Below are 22,189 nucleotides of genomic sequence, written 5' to 3' on the forward strand. Positions count from 1 at the left end.
GCGTTTAGAAGGATGATTAAGTTGGAGTACGCTTATGTAGTATTTGATTCGAATGCTTAGCACACAGCTAACGGACTGCTACTGTGAAGTGGACGCTTGTTTGCGGTCGAGGGAACTGTTCCAATGTTCCCAAATGTCATTACGATTCACCGATTGCGGTTGAAATTTCAAGTATAATAAAATTAACTTATTTGTACACTAGACGGAAATACGTTAAACTTAAACTTCGAACGATGATTCAAAAGCACGTCTGGTCTCCTTAAAAATCATTCATAAAAACGAATTCTTCTTTAAGAGTAAGTAAGTGTTCAGATTATTTGAACAAGTATAAAAGGTATGAATATCGAATAAGGATATTGGTAGTTTTATGAATAGAATATTGCCTGGTTTTACTTCGATATGGTTTTATCGTTTTGTTTTTTATTACTATTCATAGTGAATTGGTTGTTATCAAAGTCACTAAATACACTTTAATAAATCCACATGTAATTATTCTACATATATGTAACTAATGTATCTATCTTTTGAAGAGATAATTTGGACCTTTATCCATCATGCTGCAACAGTGTGGTTGGGTGGATAAACGTGGCAGATTCTTTTCCGCTGCGTGATGCTTTCCTTACAATGAATATTATCTTTTACATTGACTACGAGATAGTTTATAAATATAAATTTAAAACATATCGAATAAATATATTCATATTTAATTGAATGTATTCTTTTTTTAATTTTAAATAATTGTAAAGAATCAAAATTGAAAATATTAATTTTAGCAGCCTCGTTGAAATGCAGCTTCTTTTCTCTGAATAAAACGAACCAGCCCTCCTGTCACCAATCAAATGGAATCCAATCAAAAAATCTTAATTCAAGTAGGCTCGAGCACTTCTGAGTCGTCATTTTAGAAAACTATATTGATTGTAAAGCTACTATCGCTATTAACGTGAATCCCAGTTGTTACCAATGGCCAAAATTTGAAATCAAAATTTAATTATATGTCAATCAAATACAATTAAATTTAGAAGTATAGTACTGTATTTATGAATGTTTTTATACCAAACGATTTTAATTTATGAATTGACAAATAGATGTCATACGCAGTGGTAAAAGATTTATATTATACATTTTCTTAAATTTACCTGAAGTTTATTTATAATTACACACACAGCCATGCGCACACACTCACGCATATACACGCACGCACGATTTATTTATAATTACACACACCTGAACACACACGCTCACAGATGCACGCCTGATTCAAATGTAATGTTTGTAATTTGAAAATACAACTGATGGATTTTCGGTTTCTATGTCTGTTCATTAAATGTAAATATTTTTCTGTTGTCAACCAAATAGGCTATATGCTATTATCTTTAATTTATTGGAAACTCTCTACATAATAATCATGGACCCGTACAAATTTAAGTATCAATTGATCGGTATAAATGTTTATGTCAATACAAAAAAGATGAAACATTTTTTATGTTGTGATTTTTTTATATAAAAATAAATTTTTACTTATTTGAAAAAGCGTTTTTTTGCAAAAGAGACTCTATTAACTTAAGCTATTTTAAAACTGAACCTTGATTGAAACAATAATACGAAAATGAATATTTTAACTTTGATAGTACATATCGTAAATCTTATAAAACACTAACAAAATGTATGTTATCACAATTCTCTCGCACTTTTACCATATGACTTTTGAAACACCAAATAAAATATATATCGTTGTAACATAATTATTTATGAAACATTTATATGTAAAATTTTATATGGTAAAAAATATCGAAACGAGAAAACCTTGAAAGTTTATTTTCGGACGTCGTTCGATCAAATCGAGTAACATAGTATGAATTTATATGAGCGATAATAAGTAAAATGTTTTGTCTGATAAACGAAAACCGAGGACAGATTTAATATCCGAATTATGACTATCCCAAATGTAATCTTAAGACAACCCAAGATTCCTTATGACAAATATTTATGGTATTTGAATTTAGAACTGTTTTTTCTACCCGATAACCACTACCGCTCATGGTCACTATCACAAATGGGTGCCGTAAGAAATTTTGATCATTCGTTACATCTCTTTTGCGCCAATAACTTTAGGATCCAAGTTATTGCGTCCCCTGTGTGTCTACATTCATTTCTTTCAAATAGGAACACAACAATACAAAGTATTGCTGTATGCCAGTAGAATATACGATGGCTATTTCATTTCATTTAAATTGTTTATATAATATATGAGATTGGTTGTCTCATATATTATATATATATAAAAAAAAAAACAAAAAACACCCGCTGAGTTTCTTTTGCCGGTTCTTCTCAGGGTATGTTCTTTTCCGAACCGGTGGTACTGTCTCAATTGACCATCAATAAGAAAATACTTAATAATTATATAATACTTAATAAGTAAATACTTCTAAAGGCTTAACACAAAGTATGATCGTCAATTATTCCTTTAAAATAAATTACACTGTCTTGTTCAATATTAGTCTGGCTGATTCATTAATTCTTGAGACGAATAGTTTAAAAAATAAGATTTTTTTTTCTTTCCAGGTCGTTGAGAAGCGCCGGTTCCTTTAAAAACTAGGGGTTACAAATGAGCTTCAATGTTTAGAAGAGGACGAAAGACGCGTTACATCCGCGTTATCCTGAAGGCGGGAGCGTGGAAGCGAGTGCCGATGAAGTTGCTGAAGTGGGGGAGAAAGATGCCTTCCACTAGACAATATGATCTGGTTCCGAACGATGAGTATGATCCGAGGATACCGCTACATCCGGATGAAGCATTCAACTATGGAATCACTTTTCATGCTAAGGTTAGTAATTATTTTAATTTAGCGATAATTGTATAACACATTGCCTTAAAATTAAAAATACACTTAGTAGTACTCATTTGTGCAAGCCGGTCCGGTTATGTACACTATCAGATATTCGGCCGCCATGCTTATACTTGGTATTTTTGTGTTCCCGTTTGATGAGTGAGCCCTACTACAGACTCAGTGGACATACCATCGTTAGTGGATTGGCGAAGTAAAATGTTTAATATTTCTCACAGCGCCAATATCAATAGGCGCTGGTGATCACGTAACATGAAATAGCCTATTTGCCGAACCGCTTACCTATTATATAAAAATAATAGGGTGTATACTTTGTCGCATCTGATAGCTACGGAGACGAATTACGTAGTACGTCAAAATCACATTCTAACGCTGCTGATGTTACCTAAGTAAACGTCACTTCTTTCAGCGTTATCATTTATCTTTCTATGAAATGAAATCCGAATACATTACGTCTCAGCTCGTTGTATATAACATATGCTATTTTTTTTTACAAACTACTGCTAGAATATGAACCCCGATATATTTTCTGTTTAAGTGTTTGTTTTTTTATTGCAACTAGATAATCTCAGTACCTTATAGTTCGATTTGAAATAATATATTTGTGTTAAACAGCTTATTTATTGTTAAGTTTTAATTTATTTATATATTAAGAACCATCAGCAGTCACTACATTTACAGATGTTATTTATAAAAACATATTTATACTTAATATAAAGGTCGACTCTTTAAGACGGCCGCAACATGTATTTTTAGATAATATTATACTACTAGAAATTAACTACATTTCATCATAAATTTAAAGTATTGTTTATAAAAAAAAAAAATAAAAAAAAATAAAAAAAAAAAATATTTTTTCATATTACGTTTGCAATTTAAATTAAAGTATTACATTTTATTCTTATGTTTAGTTCATAGTTTTTGTGGTCTAACCTATCAAATTGTAAGTTTGAAGGTAGAAATATAAATGTCGCTGATGTTGTTTTTGTATAGAGTTTTAACTTTTACCCTCATTCACTAAATACTTTTGTAGTTTATTTTAAGAAATAAAATATAATAGTGACATCGGAAGAGTCTAGCGTTTAAGATACAGGCTCGGCCTAGTTTAAGCGCTAGTGTTTACTAACCTCAATGTCAACATAAAATCATGTAAAATATTATAATAGGTATTATAGGTTAAGACTAATGTACATTTCTTGGAGTCAATAAAGATTATTATTATTATTAAAAAAAAAACTAAAAACAATGCAGTTACCCATATAAAATATTTTACATAAATTAAATGGATGAGCTTAAATCTTAAAAAAATTATAATTATTTAACACGTTTTTCTTATATAAAATCACGCTACGACACGTAAGTTGAGGTTGAACGCGAGAACCATGAGTAGTCAATAGACGTCTTCATTTTAAATAAATATATTTTTTTATATTTTCATTGTCAGTTTAAAATAAAAAAAAAAAATAGATCTAAGGAACGACATAAAACTTTTACAGAGGAGTCATAATGTATTTAAGACCTATGGAAGTTTGATTTTGTTTTCGTTTTGGGCTTTGAGAAATAATATTAATTTATAAAACGCTTTGGTAACTTATAAACTGTGGTTACTAAGAAAGTTTTGTTAGAAAACCAACGTCGTCGAAACAATTTCCTTGCTTAATTAAATAAAGTAATAAAGCATTAAAAGTAATATTATTTTAGAAGTAAATTTCAATTTCATATAACTCTTATTATTTACAATTAATTGGATGGATCAAAAGGCTCGCTTTCTTCGCGAGTTATACATACATATGCGAAATTTCTCCCCGATTTATCAATTGAAGTAGAAAAATTAAATATTATTTTTTGTTAATGAAAGTTTCGATGAAGATGTTTGAAAGTATTTATCGAAAAAAGAATACTTATTTGGTTAATCAACTGTGAAATGTTTTTTCCTATAAAATCGGTTACATGTTTTACGTACATGAATAAAAAAATTTTATATACATGTAAAATAATCTATTTTTCTCTTCATTTCATTTTAATTACATGTAGGTTTTACGTCAATTTTATTTAAATTAACTTAAAAGTTTTACGTCAAAAAAATTGGCTATGGCGGCATCATGTTGGTCTATGTCTATCCGAGAAATTCATCTATGGCAAAATTGTCTCTAGTTTGTCTCTAGTTACAGTACAACGTGATTAACTAATAAAATAATTTCTATTCATATTGTAATATGATAATATTTGATCAATAAAATAATGTAGCTTGCGTTTCAATAAACAATATATTACACACATATAACTTATATTGTTTAGTCATCAAGCAGTACAATCAGCTTATATAAATGTATAATAGATTTACTATTGTTAATATTCATGATCGGTCAATGACCTTACATTTTATATATGTGATAAAAATTCATAGGTAGCATTGAAAACAATTGAATATCTGATTTGTTATAAAGATTGAATAAAATAACTCGAACATATAAGGAGTCTATCATTGTTGATTTAATCAATTTTTAAAAATGGAATCGTTTTCGCAATTAAAAATAAGCCTTAACTTAATTTTCTCATGTTATTGCGATTTTATGAGATTAATATGAAAGAAGGATAATCTAAACCTTGTTATATAATGTAATTTACCTCTATGCAAAGAGGAAGCCTTTAAAAGCATCGTAAGGTAGGGCGAGCTATTACTGGCTTATCCGTTCATGGTTAAAAATAAATTCTTAGAAGATTACTTTATTAATTTGTCGATATACATAAGATTTTTAATGATTAAAATTTAATACTTTAAGCAATAATCTACGTATATATATTAATATTATAAATGTGAAAGTATTTCTGTCTGTTAGTACTCACTGTTAAAACACTGAACCAATTCAGATAATATTAGTTGAAAGATAGTTGAAGTCCAGAGAAAGGATATAAGGCTACTTATAATTCACAGTTATAAGGGAAAATATTGTTTATAAGATATTGGTAATTTTAGTTAAATTTGCATGAGGAAAGCCACCGGTTCAGCTAAGTCAAAGTCCTTTTGTTTACCGTCATAAGTAAAGTATCTCAGGAGGAACATCGAATCTGGTCATGTTATAGCTATTTCGGAGACATGCTTATAAAAACAAATAATTTCGTTGTTACTACCATTTTCGTACACTACCACACTTTGTTCTAGGTAGGAGCTATCGACTCATCACTTATACACTTACCTACTTAATAAATAGGCATTATATTTTAGCTGCGATTACGATATGACGTAATCACCAACAGTGATGTCTAAGCAATGTAGTTGTGTTTCGGTTTGCTAGGGTGCAAGAAAATGAATCATCTTAGTTTCCAAGCTGGCACGTTAATAATATTAGAGGAGGTTAATATTTCTTCCAATGCCTAAAATATGATAATTTTCATTAAATGATATCGAACAGTCTACTTACCTGTGTTAAATAAAACAATAAAACAATATTAATATTCTAACCTATTATTTTACTCAAAATTACTTTAAACGAATTTCGTCAGGTTTAACGGGAAAGTAGTTTCGAACGAGATAAAGTTCGGACTGCAACATTGTATGTATATTCGTATATTATAAAGCTGGAGAGTTTGTGTAGAAGCGCTAATCTCAAAAACTACCCAATTTGAATAACTCGTTTTGCCATTGTTAACTTAGCGCGATAATAGATAAGGGTTTTACGTTAAGATGTAATAATTAGTAATAGAAGTAATTGAGGAGCTCTTGTTTAAGCTTAAATGTATGTAATTGCAGAAACATAAATATGTATGAACTGAAATTACTAAAACATAGAATATATGTATAAAGAAATGTTTCGTTACAACATAGGCTATGGTAAATTTACTTGTGCAGTTCAGTTTGTGCAGTCTTACTAAGCTTAAAATTGAACCCGTGAGTTTAGTGTTCCAGACCGACTTAAGTTGTAAGGACCATTATTAATGGAGAATGAATACCTGAAGGAATACATCTCAATGATTTGGCCTGTTTTCCCGGAAAAGAGGGAGTTAATACTGTCAACGTCATAATTTGAACGTGGAGATTTTCTTTGGATATTTAACTGCTAGAAAAACGTCATAAATGCCGTGTGAATTTGATATTTGTAATTAGATACTTTTATGTTTAGTAGTGGTACAAAAAGCTTTTAAAAAAATGCGTTATTGCCCCCACTTCCCAACGGATCGGAATTGCGATTAATTGCGGATAAATGCTGCTAGTATTCTTGCCACCATTCCAAGTGCTCAAGATTTATACAGTAACTATTTTTAATTCATATTGGTTTATATTCAAAAGAGTCGAGATGGCCCAGTGGTTAGAATGCATGCATCTTAACCGATGATTGCGGGTTCAAACCTAGGCAAGCACCGCTGATTCATGTGCTTAATTTGTCTTTATAATTCATCTCGTGCTCGGCGGTGAAGGTAAACATTGTGAGAAAACCTGCATGTGACAAATTTCATAGAAATTCTGCCACATGTGTATTCCAATCCGCATTGGAACAGCGTGGTGGAATATGTTCCAAACCTTCTTCTCAAAGGGAGAGGAGGCCTTTAGCCCAGCAGTGGGAATTTACAGGCTGTTGTTGTTGTTGTTATATTCAAGCACTTAATGATATTAGTTCTTATGTTAATAAACTTTAAAATATGAAAGACGAAATTTTTTTGATAAAATATGTAATGTGTAAAACTATTCTATGCATCCAGCTCAGAATTAATTCCAAACAAGTGACCGCCAGTATCTGGGTTTAGTTAGTCGTCGACGAGCTCTTAACTCAATCAACATCTACTTGCGACTTGCGAATGTTAATCTTAACTATTTAACGACATTTGCACAACATTATGTGACCTGTTTTCCTATTGTAAATAATTACACACAGAATTAGAACACATTTTAATGAGTTTATTTGTTTATTTAAAAATGTGTTTACATTTTATTTATTTAATGAGCATTATAATATTTTTTTTATATATTTTTTCCGAGCTGAGTGGTTAAGCGTGCACCTTAATCGATGATTGTGGGTTCAAATCCAGGCAAGCACCACTATATATAAAGGAAACCTGCATGTGTCTAATTTCATCGAAAATCTGCCACATATGCATTCCACCAAACCGCACTGGAACAGCGTGGTGGAATATATTCCAAACGCTCTCCCTAATGGAAGAGGAGTTCTTATCCCAGCAATGGGAAATTTACAGGCTGTTACTTTACTTGGAGAAGAAACGGAGAAGAAACGGCAAGAAACTCGCATAGTTGCTCTTTTCAAATAAACAGATATAGAAAAAAAAACAACACAAATTTCCTAGACTTTTTGTTAAACATTCCACTCATTGGAAAATCAGAATAAAGTGCCAATAAAATCAGCCTGTTCAAGAGCTATCTTCTTACTGAGTTATACGCAAACACTTACCTGAAAAGTTGAAGTATTTAAAGCTTTAAATCGATGTCAAGTCCCAGGACTACGAATGCTTCTAATTGCAATTTTTAGGAATATTTCGTCCTTAAGAGAGAATTTATTATAAAAAAAATTAACTTTAAATTTAATTTTATCATACGTGTGTGTATATGATCTTTAGTACTGTTTTTTATTATTTCTAAAATATATACACAACTCGTATAATTGACTGATGACAGAAGGGCTATTACAGCACTCGTATATTTGTACAGTTTCTATTTTGTTATTATCATTACATTATAGTATTTACTTATTTCAGTATATTGTAAACAAATAGACTTCTTTAGTATAATAACGAATAAAAAGAAAAAGTAATAATTTAATATCGAATAAGAAAATTGTTTATTGCGACCACAGTTTGGTTTCTGCTTTCGTTTTGAGGATAATATTTAGGAGGTCATCCAAAACGTTGCTCCGATGTAGTTAACTGTATTTTCTTTTCTTCTTTCGTATATAAAATCAAATGAAATATATGAAAATTCACTTGTATTTTAAAAGGTTTGAACCTGTAATCTTTGATTAACGTTTGTGAGAGCAATTTAGACCTGACATATTGACATACGATACATATGCTACAAATATAAATTACAAGGTATTTTAATTTATGATTAGTTAAGTTGAGATATTAATACTAGACATCGCATAACAATTTTTACGCGTTTATTTTTCTCGCAATATCTCCAAACTATTTTTTCGAATTAACACTATCTTTTGATAAAAGAAGTGTTTCTACATTTGAATTCAGAAGATGAGTATGTAATTCAATTAGTAAGTTACCGTAGCAACTAAGAGTAAGTAATGAGTTAACCCACTAGTAGGGTTACCGTTGTCATTTAATTTTGCTTGCTTGTAATTAGACGATTTAGAACAGAATATTCTTAAATTGTTCCTGCAAATCCCAAAATACGAACAATATATTATAAATATATAATATAGAGAATTTGGTTTTGTGTAAGGAAGGTGTTTCAGCTTAATATATCCTTTTAGGCAAGGTCGAAACAGCCCTAGGGAACCATCAATATCTCTACTAAGCTGATTATATTATACTATCAGTATCGGTTGTGCTATAAAAGAAAAAACTTGCTTTTAACAAAAGGAACAAAATATTACATGTAACGAACTCTCATATTTTGGAACAATGGATTTACTTAACACTGAAAATTAGTTAAAAATAAACAGAAACATATTTAAAATATATAATCATTTTGTATTTGTATATTTTTAATTTAAATTTATTTTAGTCATATATTACCACATTTAATCTTATCCTATAATCATATTATATAATATTAAAAATATATTATGTAATAATAAGAATATCCTAAAACGTTATTTTCTTTAATTAAACCCGAGATGTCCGGCAGATTTCAACGTTGAATTTTATCAATCCCTTAATCAGCGAAAGGGAGCTTTTGTACCTACATAGGGTTATTTTATATGTAAGATCTTTACGCACACCTTAGTAAATATTATATGTAACATGTCTATGTAGTACTGTCTTTTAAGAGTTATTGGCTATTTTTTATTAAAATTAAAATATACCTTAAACCTCAAATTGTATAGGAATAATTATATAATTGTTGAGATGTTATTGATTTACTTATTATCGTGGCTGACCACTCATATACTAAGACATTCTCACATTATTAATATAAAAATACAATAACAAACAATAACAACAGCCTGTAAATGTCCCACTGCTAGTCTATAGCCTCCTCTCCCTTTGAGGAGTAGGTTTGGAACATATTCCCAACACGCTGTTCCAATGCAGATTGTTAGAATACACATGTGGCAGGATTTCGATGAAACTAAGATATATGCAGGGTTCAGATGAATTATAAACGCAAAATAAGCACATGAAAATTGGTGCTTGCCGGGCTTCGAACCCGCAATCATCGGTTAAGATGCGTGGTTTCTAACCACTGGGCCATCACGGCTTCGTTCATATACAAATGCTATTACTAAAAAAAGTGGTCTAAAATGTTATGTTACTACTCTTAGTTAGACACTAAGTACTTTTTTCAAATTAATTTGATGTAAATAAAATTCTAAATTCAAATGTCAAAAGAATAATTTTGATATTATTTTAGAATTATTTCATATATCTTTTATGCCTGTATTTGTGGTAATTTTATAAATCGTTCTAATAAATTCTGCTGCGAAGGAAACAACAGAAACAGTCTATAAAATACGATTTTAATATTGCACTGTATTAAAGTAAGCTTCGAGTACGTCTTTTCAGCAGAAAGATACGCTCCTGTCCATTGAAACGTTAAGGCTGTTACTTTGAAATATTCATAATATTTAACCTACTTGTTATTTCTACCGTATTACAATTTCATATTCTAAACGTTTTTTTTTTTTTAATAAAACATTTTGATTAATTACAAAGTTTAACAAACGCAAATATCGAAGTGACAAGTGACAACTCAAATGAATAAATTGACAAGACAAAGAATAATTCATTTCACGTTCATTTTTTATTCTAAATTTGAATTATTTGAAAATTTTCTTATCTTTATTAAATAAAATCAACAGCCAATAAAGCTTGAATAGATGGATCAAAGTATTGATATTCGATGGTGACATAATTTCAGAGAAATATACTAGCATCCATTTTTATATAGTCAGCGCTCTGATCGGCCATCATTGGACAAATGCTTTTATTGGCGTGATATGGAAGTTATTATAATGGGTCCATTTTCTTCCTATTTGACAGATCGCTGCGTAATGATGTCCCTAGATTTCGATTTTATATAAGAAGTATATATGTGTGAGTTATTTGTATACATACAAACGCAAACATAGATTTCGTCACACATGTATAATTTAATATCGATTAAAAATGCTATTAAATGAATAATATAATTGATCTCCGACTTGGACCATTATTTTGTGTAGACTTACCTTGTAGTAGTTGGACATTGCTGTGTTCTAGATTGATGAGTTAGTCAGCACAACTAAAGGCATTAAGGTAATAATCTTATATCGAGTGGAAATAGAATGGCTTAAATTGATATATGCTAGTGAATATTTATACGGTTTAAATTTATCGAGTCAAAGAAAGAGTCGATGAATTCATCAAAGCCAATGTAATCCCGGCTTAGGGGCATCGGAGCCTAACTGATACACACTCGGCGTTACCTTCACGTTTATAAGGTTGGAACCTTATAAAAACGGACCCGAATATATGAATTTTTATACGCTTTCGTTCTTTCTGAAGGAACTTAAACATGTCCGTCGATTTCATTACATGTGACAACGGTTGACTGTAATTTACATTTCGATAGAATATTTTAGTGTTTCAGGTCAATGAACCTTAAATCTGGATAAAAAAATATACGTTTACGATGTGATTTTGATTCTTTAACTATCTGCGAATCATTTTAAATTTTATTCGTTTCGTTTTAAAAAATAACCTGTAATATCTATACTTACAATAAATCTGTAGGGATGTCAATTCTGTACATGAAATATTTTTCCAAAATAACCATCAGGGGGTGATCAGGGATCGATACTGATGGCAAAAATGCAATCAGTAAAATTTTTGTCTGTCTGTCTGTCTGTCCGTATAACCGTTATAGAAACAAAAACTACTCGACGGATTTTAACGAAACTTGGTATAATTATCTTTCATACTCCTGAGCTGGTTATAGTATACTTTTCATCACGCTAAAATCAATAGGAGCAGAGCAGTGAAGGGAAATGTTGGGAAAACGGTAGAAATTACTCCTATTTTAAGCTTCCGTCGCGTGTACAGCCTTAATGGTTAAAGGTTCACAGAGATCATGTATTACCGAAATGTTCTCCATAAAATTATATAGAAAATATCCCATGACAGCCTATGTCTATCTTTTACGGTAGACTCACAATAACACGTGACACTCCCGATAGCGTAGTAGTTCGAAGCTTTCTGATTATATTTGACTATTCCTTACGTTTATAACACTCTCAATCATCCCAAATCCAAAAAAAGTTAACAGTTTTTACTATTCCATATTAAAGAATCATAGAAATCGGTATAGAAACACCAAAGTTATACATGAAATACGCTAATGATAAAGCTATCGCACGTGAATACTAAATCTATACTACTATATAAATCTCTAGAGTCTGTCTGTACACTTATTTTTTGTATAAATGGTCTTTTTATGATTGACTGACATAATTTTTATCATTTTTGTAATTTATGTCTGTCTGCCTGTATGTTCTGCTTAAACTCGAGAACAGCTGCACCGATCTTTATAAAAATTAGTATACAGGAAAAACATGTACTTGCGCAAATCATAGGCTATCTATATAAAGTCGATTTGTTTGTATTACGAAAATTGGTGTGTATATCTATTGTTTTATGGAGAAAGTGATTATGCTATCCCCATTGATGTAACTCACCAGCATGTGGCGCTGCGATATAAAGATTTCTACAACGTTCAACCGGTTGTCATGAAAATAATAAACGTACAAGTATTTTTTTATGGAGAAAGTGATTATTTCATCCGTAACATTAAAAATAACCAACAGATGGCCCTTACGTATATCACGATGCAATTCTATAATTATGAAATATTTACAAAAAAATGAAATGAAATCTATTCAAAAAGCACACAAACTAACTTAATTTCCGTCATATGTCAATAAACATATAATAATCACAACAATAATAATTGTCATTTTAAAATAATTATAGATTAGCTGTCAGATAATAAGAAAGTAAACAATAATCATAATTGGTAAGTATACTCATAACTCCAATAACAATGAATCTTTAGTATAAAATGTAAACGTAAGACAAATAACCAAAAAAACTACTTATTTATATAAATAACAAAAGATCGGAACATAAACAAATATATGCGCAGCGTCATCTAAAAGAGCTTTTTTTTTTTTTTTTTTTTTTTTTTTTTTTTCTCGCTGGAAAAACGCTTTACGCGCTTCCCCCACGTGATGGAAAGTGGGGGGGGGTGTGGGACTCCCCGGAGCCCTGGACGCCTAGTGCGCCCAAGTACGCCGGGTTTACCCACTAAAAAACCAGCGGTACCCTCTCCGTCTTTCGGCGGACGCCACGGGATCGCTTACGCATGCTACCGTGACGCCCTGACGGTCGGCCCGCCTATGCGGGCCTCCAACTCCTACGGGGAATTCCCGGGGTACTGGGACCCCCCCTGGTCCCTGCGGCGCCTAATGAGGCGGGGGGAGAAGGTGCGCGTAGCGCCTTTTCCTCCTCCCCGGTCGTCTTCTGCGGAGCGAGTCGGCGGCGGCATTATTTTCCCGCTCCCGCTCCGCTGCTTCCTTCTGCGACATGACACTTTCGCAGAAGGAGCGCATCTCCGACCAGCACATCTCGCTACTGAGCATGGCGTTGATAACGCTCGGTAGCGAGAGGTCTCCACCCATAGTCGCCGCAAGGATGTGCCTCTGGGGTCCCCACGCAGCACACTCGTACAGGGTGTGGTACGCCGTGTCCACTGGCGCACCACACTCGTGGCAGGAGGGTGTTTCCTCCCGCCGCGCTATCGCGTGCAGGTACTTACCGAAGCATCCGTGCCCGGTAAGTACCTGCGTCATTCTGTACGACAGTGTGCCGTGCTTCCTTTTAACCCAGCGACTCAAGTGGGGACGGATCGCCTCCACTGTCGCCAGGCCTGCTGTGGGTGACCCCAGATCCTCCTGCCATCGGACGATCAGGGCTTGCTGGGCTAGAGTCCTGATCCGCCCGATCTCCGTTGACCCTGGACGGTCGCCGCGGTTCCTCACCTCGACCCGAAACCGGTACACTTCCGCGAGCACCTCCGCCTGGAGCTCCCAGGGCGGATCGCCCGCGAGAAGTGTCGCCGCAGTCCACGACACCGTACGGTACCCTCTGATGCCTCTCACCGCTATGACCCTCTGCGGCTTTCGCAGTAGGGCCCGATTTTTAGCGGTGAGGGCGTCTATCCAGATCGGGGCACCGTACAGCGCCATCGACCTCACTACGCCGGAATATAGACGCCGACATAGGGATCCCGGCCCCCCCACATTCGGAAGGAGGCGACCGAGAGCGGCAGCGGCGTTGATGAGCCTCGGGCCGAGATGGACAAAATGCTGCCCGAAGCTCCATCGTCCGTCCAGAATCAGGCCCAGATACTTCATCTGGGCCTGCACCTTGATCACCGTCCCCTGGACGGTGATACTCGCCCCTCGTGGGGGTCCTTTCCGTGGACCGTGGAAGAGGAGGGCCTCCGTTTTGGATATGGAGACCCTCAAGCCCAGCATTCCCATGCGGTCCACGGTGAGAGCCGTTCCGACTTCGGCGAGGCGAGCCGCCTCCTGGAAGTCCCGCCCAATCGCCGTGACGAGGGTGTCGTCAGCGTAACACATCACCCCCATCCCGGGAAGGACGGGAGCCCGCAGGAGCCAGTCGAAACCGACGTTCCACAGAATTGGGCCGAGAATCGACCCCTGTGGAACGCCACAGCCCACCCGATACCGGACGAGCCTCCCATCGACCCCCGCCCAGAGGATTACCCTGTCTTGGAGGTACGTCTCCAGCAGCCTCCTGAGATAGGAAGGCACCCCATGATATCGGAGTGCCTCCCGTATTGTCTCAAAGGGAAGACTGTTGAAGGCGTTCGCCACATCGAGCGACACTGCCAGGACGACTTGTCCCCGGGCCACCGCCTCCGTCGTCCGAGTCTTCAGGGCGTCCAGGGCATCGATCGTCGACCGGCCTGCCCTGAACCCGTACTGAGCCTCTGAAAGACCCGGACCGACTTCCTCGAGGTGTTGAACGAGACGGGCTGCGAGGATCTTCTCGAAGAGTTTTCCCGTCTCGTTCAGCAGCACAATTGGCCTGTATGCCGAAGAAGAGTCCATCGGCCGACCTTCCTTTGGTAACAGCACCAATCTTCCTTCCTTCCAAGGCTTCGGAAACTGTCCGCTGCGCAGACATTCGTCGAACAGCTCCCGAAGCCTTGTGTCTAGGTATTCCAGGGCACCGCACAGAACAGGCCCTGGAACCCCGTCCGGACCCGGCGCTGTCTTCTTGGCCCTCAAGCGGCCGAGGGCCATCTCCATCTCCCGCTCCGTGATCAGTGGTGGAGCCACTGCTGTTTCAATCACGGAGCGAGAGGCCATCTGCGGAGGGACATGCTCGCCTGGATGGGGGAAGAGTTCTCCGACCAGGCGCAGGAGGAGTTCCGGCGGCAGCGTCTCAGTGACGGGGGCGCCTTGGGTGCGGAACTTCCCACGCACACCGCGGTACGGGCGCCCCCACGGGTCTCGGTTGAGACCCACCAGAAGCTCCTCCCTGGCCTTCTCCTTAGCCTTCCTTATCGCCAGCTGCAGATCTTTTTTCAGCTGGCGATATGCGTCCAGCATCTGACCCTCCAGATCCGTGTCGAGGCCGTTGCGCCTTCGACAACGGACGTAAGCCCTACGCGCCCGGCAGCAAGTCGCCCTAAGGACAGCGATTTCAGGCGACCACCAATAGACATGCCGGCGCGGTAACCTGCGCCGGGTCCGAGGCATGGCCGCATCGCAGATTTTCTTGAGCGAACTGCGCATGCGGCCCGCCAGCTCGTCTGAGCTGTCACCCTCCCTCCTCCCTGCGGAACCCCACCGCTGCACAATGGCGGCCTCCTTGACCATATCTCGATCGACTTGGCCGAGTGACCACCTCGGCAGCGTGGTCGACACCCTCTGGGGTTCCACCGGCCTGCGCGAGGTGGAGATCTCAAATCGGATATAACGGTGATCCGATAGAGTCTCCACCTCCTCCTCCACTCTCCAGTCGACCACTCTGCGTGCTACGACAGGGGAGGCGAACGAAACGTCCACCACGGAACCCCCCTTCTGGCGCACGCAGGTATGAACCATCCCCCTGTTGAGAAGGGACAGGTCGGAGAGTAGGGCCCACACTTGAACGGCCCTCCCTCGCGGATTCGTGGCGGGGTTGCCCCAAGCACGCGACTTCGCGTTTAAGTCGCCGAGAACCAATATCGGTTTCGGCGACTGCCTGGCCACCGCAGCTCTGACTAAGCCGAGATAGGTCTCGAACTCAGCCAGGCTGCGGTTAGGGGAGAAGTACGTCCCTACGACGACGTACTCCCCCCACCCCACCACTGCGTAGCCCGAGCCCCTCTCGATGAGTGAGAGGGGGGGGCCCGTTCCGCTCCTCGTGAGGACTGCCACGGTGTCGTCCACGTCCCCTACCCAGTGAGTTAAGGGAGGAACGTAATAGGGCTCGCAGGCCACAGCCAGGTCGATCCCCCACTCCGCCATGGACTGCAGCAGTAGATCCTGAGCCCCGGCGCAGTGGTTGAGATTCGTCTGAAGGAAGCTGAAGTCTGCGCTCATGTTGACATTGCAGCTTCCTCCTCGGCCTGGCGCTGTCCGACGTTGTTGTTGGTCTGGGTAGTGAGGACCACCTTACCTTTCGTGATGGGGGGGTTACATTCCTTAGACCCCATCACGTGCCCAGAGGGCTTGCCGGCGTCTGCGCACACCGCGCAGCGCAGCTTCCCGGTGCATTCAGCCGATTTGTGGCCATTAACGCCGCACCGAAAGCAAAGGCTCCCTCGATCCGCACTGAATGGGCATAGTATCCTCGTATGGCCAAGACCCATGCACTTGTAGCAGCGCAGAGGGCGCTGCTCCAGCACGTATACCCTAGCCGAGCTCCATCCAACCAAGAGACGTCCGGCGTCAGACAGCTTCTTCGCCGCAGCTACTGGACATGTCACGCGGACCATACCCATGTAACCGGGCCCACGTGTAATCTCTCCACATCTAACCACTTCAGTGGGACAATTTCCCTCGCGAGCGACTGCGGCGATTATCTTATCTTTGGTGACGGAGTCATCTAGCCCCGTCACCTTAATGTCCACCTTTCTTACGGGGTGAACGACGCTGGCCACCCCATCTAACACTGTGCGGAGCTTGTCGGCTAGTTTGTCTGCCTGGTCCGACTGTGCTCTCGGCAGCTCCAGCACTCTGGCTCCCGTCGCGGAACGTCGGACTTTTAAACCTCCGTTGATCCCGAGTTCCTGCAGTTTTATGCCTTGCTCAGCTCGCTCCAAGACCTGGGCATATGTTACGCCTTTCTGCTCCGCTTCCGGCTGCAGCGTAACCACTACTGCAGCTGTACGAGGAGCAGTCAACTTAGGCTTAACCGCTTGGGGTGCTTTGGGCACCGTGTGCGCCTCCGTGGCAATCGTTCCAGCCGAAGGCTGTTTCCCCTTTTTTCCTTTTTTAACCACAGTGGACCAGGACATCCCCTGGACCACTTGAGGCGGAGTTGTCTCTGACACGGCGCTTGAACAGCCAGCAACAGGTGCCGGTGGGGCAGCTGGTGACACCCGCTTATTTAGAGGTGCGGAATTCAGCGGTGGAGCCGAATGGACTGGCTGCGCTTGGGACACAGCGATTTGCTGCGCTGCTTCCCGCCTCTTATCCGCAGCTAATGGAGGGCGCTGTATTTTTGCAGGAGGGAGGCGTTCCTCCAATTCGGCAAATCGAGCGTTGAGCATAACTCCTATCGTTGAGATAATTGAGGCTTTTATACTGTCCACCATCCGAGCATCCTGTGTGGAGCTGGTGGACGCCTCATTTACCACAGCGACCTTGGACCGTATCTCCGCAAAATCGCGGCGGTGAGCCTTCACCTCGGCCTTGAGGCTGTCCACCTCTTTGCGCAGGCGTCCATTATCGGCACGAAGCTTTCGAGTCTCCTCGGCTTCCGTCCGAGACGCTAAAGCATCTACGATCGCCTGTAGTGCAGCCGCCGACTCCCTCAGCTTCTTGCCAAACCCTCCCTTTAAGTTGGAGGACTTTTGGGCCACCTCCAAAATGAGGGCTGCGCTACGACCAGCCTGTGCGCGTAGTTCCTCCGCGCCCATTTTTGCGGGATCCTTGGTTTGGACATCCGAGAAAGAAGATTCTTCGGAGTCCAAAACAGTCTGAGGAGGTTCCTTTCGAAACGCTCGACTACGAAGCGATCGTTCGAAGGCCTCCTCTCTAGCCTCACTGGCCTTGGCCTTCAGCTCGGCCTTAGCCCGAGCGAGACCACTTCCACGACCTTTGGTGGTTTTGCCGCGAAGAGCAGGCTTGCTTTTTGCAGCTATCCTCGTCTCCGTCTCCGTATCGGAATCGGAGTTAAAAATAGTGAGGCCCTCGTACGGCCTTTTTCGCCGAATTAGGGCATCCGACGATAATTCGGTGTCGACTTCCATCGCCGAGAACAAACAACATAAAAATAAACAACCAAACAAACAATATATGTATTTATATTAATATAAATACGTAAAACTGAAACAATAAATAAGATCTAAAAAGACCAATTCACAACAACAAAACCAATCCGTAAGCAAAACAAGTGTCCGATAAACAAAGCAAATAGTCGAGATGTGACGTCAGAGATAACGAAAACCAGTTTCAAAGCCAGATGTCGTTTAAATTCCTCAAGTCGTAATATTTAGTCGCAGTATTCAACACAACCTCCGTCGAAGACGTCCGAACGTTGAATCGTCATCTAAAAGAGCTAAGGAAACAACACACCAACAAGAAATACGTATAGAAGCAAATATAATCCGAATTTCTACTTTGAGAGTTGCCAAAACAGTTAGTCAACGTAATGATCAAGTTTCAGATCTTCGAACAAGCATCTTCATCAACAGATACTGAAAAACCTAATGAGCGAGCCCAACGACTAGATGATCAACGATTAAAATAGACTAAGTCAAGAACTAGAACCAATCTCAATAAATCAGCCTTCAATTACGGTATAGGTTATGGATAACAAGATGCATCCCGATGTGATCATTGGTTTAATGAATATAGTATGCCCATTGTCACACTATGATGTTTAAAATAAACTGCTGGCATGTGCTACTCCACTGGCAAAATGTATTTACCACAACTGGTTGAATCACCAGAATCTCTTATTACCTACTTTATTGGAACTACTAAGGAGTCTCAATATTTCCTTCAGTATATTATAAAATACAATTCATGCTTTCAAATGACATCATTTGGAGCAACAAATATTGTACAATACAATAATTTTGCGTCTACGTTTGAAGTGTATCATATGATTGGTTAACTTCTTCCAGTATCTAAATAAAATCCCCAGTTTCTGGACATTTATTTAATGGACAACGTAGAAAAAGATTGATCTTCGATGCATGTTCAGTACCACAACTAATAGAGAAATCATCGCTAAATTTAAGATTATGCTTTATGAAAATAATTGTTTAGTTAAAGATTTTAAATCTGTTCTAGACGATGAAACAACAAATGATTCAAAGTCATTATCAATGCAGATAGAACGCCATTGAATGCAGAGCATGAAAGCCGTTTTAATGCTCCCATAGCTTCTGAACTCACAGCTGTAATTGTCGGTACAGAAATTACAAAACGAGGTAATGTTATCACTAAGCGACACAAAAACAATCTAGGTGTCGCTGAAACACATCAATCGTATGACAATTATTACGATTATACAATTCGGTTTATGCGAGCTGAAGATAGATATCATATCGATCTTCGTACAGTGGAAGTCCAAAACATATGCACGAATATGCTCAGGATGCTTTGACGTACGTTCGAAAGTATTGACAAGGTTGTAAATGTACCGGATTAAAGAGGACGTGTTGGTGTGATGCAAACTTTTACAGACTATAGAAATTTAATTAAAATTTTCATCGTACCAATTTTACATCGATATTATACCATCAAAAACATTCTCATAAATCATATCTGTTCCCGGATTCAACAAAAAGAAGATGTGATCTTGACAAATAAGTTTATGGGTGTTATGATCAATCTGCAGCCTAACATCATTGAAAAAGATGAAATAGATGACGAATATTAAATAAAATAATTTTTAAGTATTTGATTTAATATTCTAATTGTATCTTGATTTGTTTCTTTATTATTGGTACAATGTTGATGATCAGTAATTAATTGCAAAATGAAAAATTCTAAATTTATTTTTCTGCGACTAATGCCCAGCGAAGCGGGCGGGTATAGCTAGTTATTAAATAAAGAAAGAGGCTTTATATGTTTTTACTAAACTGTTATGTTATTTTCTATAATGTTACACAATCGTGAATCTTATTTCGAGTATATTTATATTATATTATTGTATAACAATTACAAAATTGCTTTTTTTATTGTACGCGACTTACAGTAGAGTGAACTTACACCCTTTCGTAATTTTCCGTCTCTTTTTTTATATTTCATTTCATTTGTTTTTTGTTATTGTTTTGATTTACACAGGATTTATAATAACAGTAGTATTTCTTGTCATTGTGTTCTTAAACTTTGTGAACTTTTTTTTTTATTATTATTAAATATAAAATACATGCGAAAACAATTGCTTTCCAACCGGGAACCCTTTGATATATCTCGTTTTTTGTTGTATACCATATTCTAAAGTATTATAAAAATAATACAAATTGATGACGTCATTTTGATTACGTCATTGAACGATCGAACATGTGAATCATACATTTCCATCTGCCAAATTGTATTTATATTGCATAAATTTGCTAAATATGAGAAAAACCCCGTTTATATTAGATGAAAATCTACCGCAGGATATTCACCAAGATTAATGACTTTGATTTCATTCATGACATTTAAAACACTTTATAATCTTACTAATACTTTAAACGCGAAATTATTGATAAATTAATTAACTTTAACTCAATCACTCCAGAACGGATGGACGTTTCTAAATGAAATTTAGCATACAATATTTATACGGGAGGAGTCGCGAGCGGAAACTAGTAGGATTATAAAAGTGTAAACACATACGAGCAGGTAACAATTAACCTAAATATAAACAGGTAAAGAGCTGAGATGGCCCAGTGGTTAGAACGCGTGCATCTTCACCGATGATAGCGGGTTTAAACCCAGGCAAGCACCACTATGTATATATATGTGCTAAATTTGTGTTTATAATTCATCTCGAGCTCGGCGGGGAAGGAAAACATCGTGAGGAAACCTGCATGTGTTCAATTTCATCGAAATTCTGTCACATGTGCATTCCACCAACCGGCATTGGAACAGCGTGGTGGAACATATTCCAAACCCTCTCCTTAATGGAAGAGGAGGCCTTATCCCAGCGGTGGGAAATTTACAGTCTGTTACTTTACTTACTTTACTATAAACAGGTGGCTTAAATAAATTGATCGCGTTCTTTCTGTGTAATGTGACCGAGCCATGTGAAATAATTCTGCTTCAGTTGTCGGACCACCCGGACTTTGTACGGAGATACAGAAAAGTAAATATTAATTTCATAAGTTTTATTTATAGTAGGGATTGGCTTTAAGGCTGCTGGATCAAATAAGGTTCGAATCCCGGACCAAGACCAACATAGTTTTCGGGTTATTCTGCAAAAGTTTGGTATAAGAGAGAGTTGGTAGTTTTGCTATCGTTTATAAATATTGCTTGAGCTGAGATGGCCCAGTGGTTAGAACGCGTGCATCTTAACCGATGATTGCGGGTTCAAACCCAGGCAAGCACAACTATATATATGTGCTTAATTGGGTTTATAATTCATCTCGTGCTCGGCGGTGAAGGAAAACATCGTGAGGAAACCTGCATGTGTCTAATTTCATCGAAATTCTGTCACATGTGCATTCCACCAACCCGCATTGGAACAGCGTGGTGGAATATGTTCCAATCTCTCTCCTTAATGGAAGAGGAGGCCTTATCTCAGCAGTGGGAAATTTACAGGCTGTTACTTTACTTTTACTTTACTTTTGTAAATATTGGATGTGAAAAATAAGGCATAAGAAAGTACTTTGTTTCTCCTTAAATTTCGAGCAAGCTTCATATCAAATGTCATCACATTATGTTCAATGGTTTGCCTAAGAAAGAACAAGAGACAGAAAGACTTAATAGTATAGATTTTAT

At 38.1% G+C, this 22,189-nt stretch overlaps 1 protein-coding gene across 2 annotated transcripts in view; it reads left to right on the plus strand.

Moving 5' to 3' along the window:
* LOC124543101 (dystrophin-like protein 1) overlaps positions 1–22,189 on the plus strand; it is a 229,487-nt gene that overhangs the window by 62,845 nt on the left and 144,453 nt on the right. For both annotated transcript variants that reach the window (XM_047121147.1, XM_047121146.1), the window contains exon 2: positions 2,563–2,822. In XM_047121147.1, coding sequence (XP_046977103.1) covers positions 2,616–2,822 — 207 coding nt within the window. In that variant the 5' untranslated portion in view covers positions 2,563–2,615. The remainder of the gene's footprint in view (positions 1–2,562; positions 2,823–22,189) is intronic.

Source organism: Vanessa cardui, chromosome Z (genome assembly GCF_905220365.1).
Source record: "Vanessa cardui chromosome Z, ilVanCard2.1, whole genome shotgun sequence".
Classification (NCBI taxonomy): Eukaryota; Metazoa; Arthropoda; class Insecta; order Lepidoptera; family Nymphalidae; genus Vanessa; species Vanessa cardui.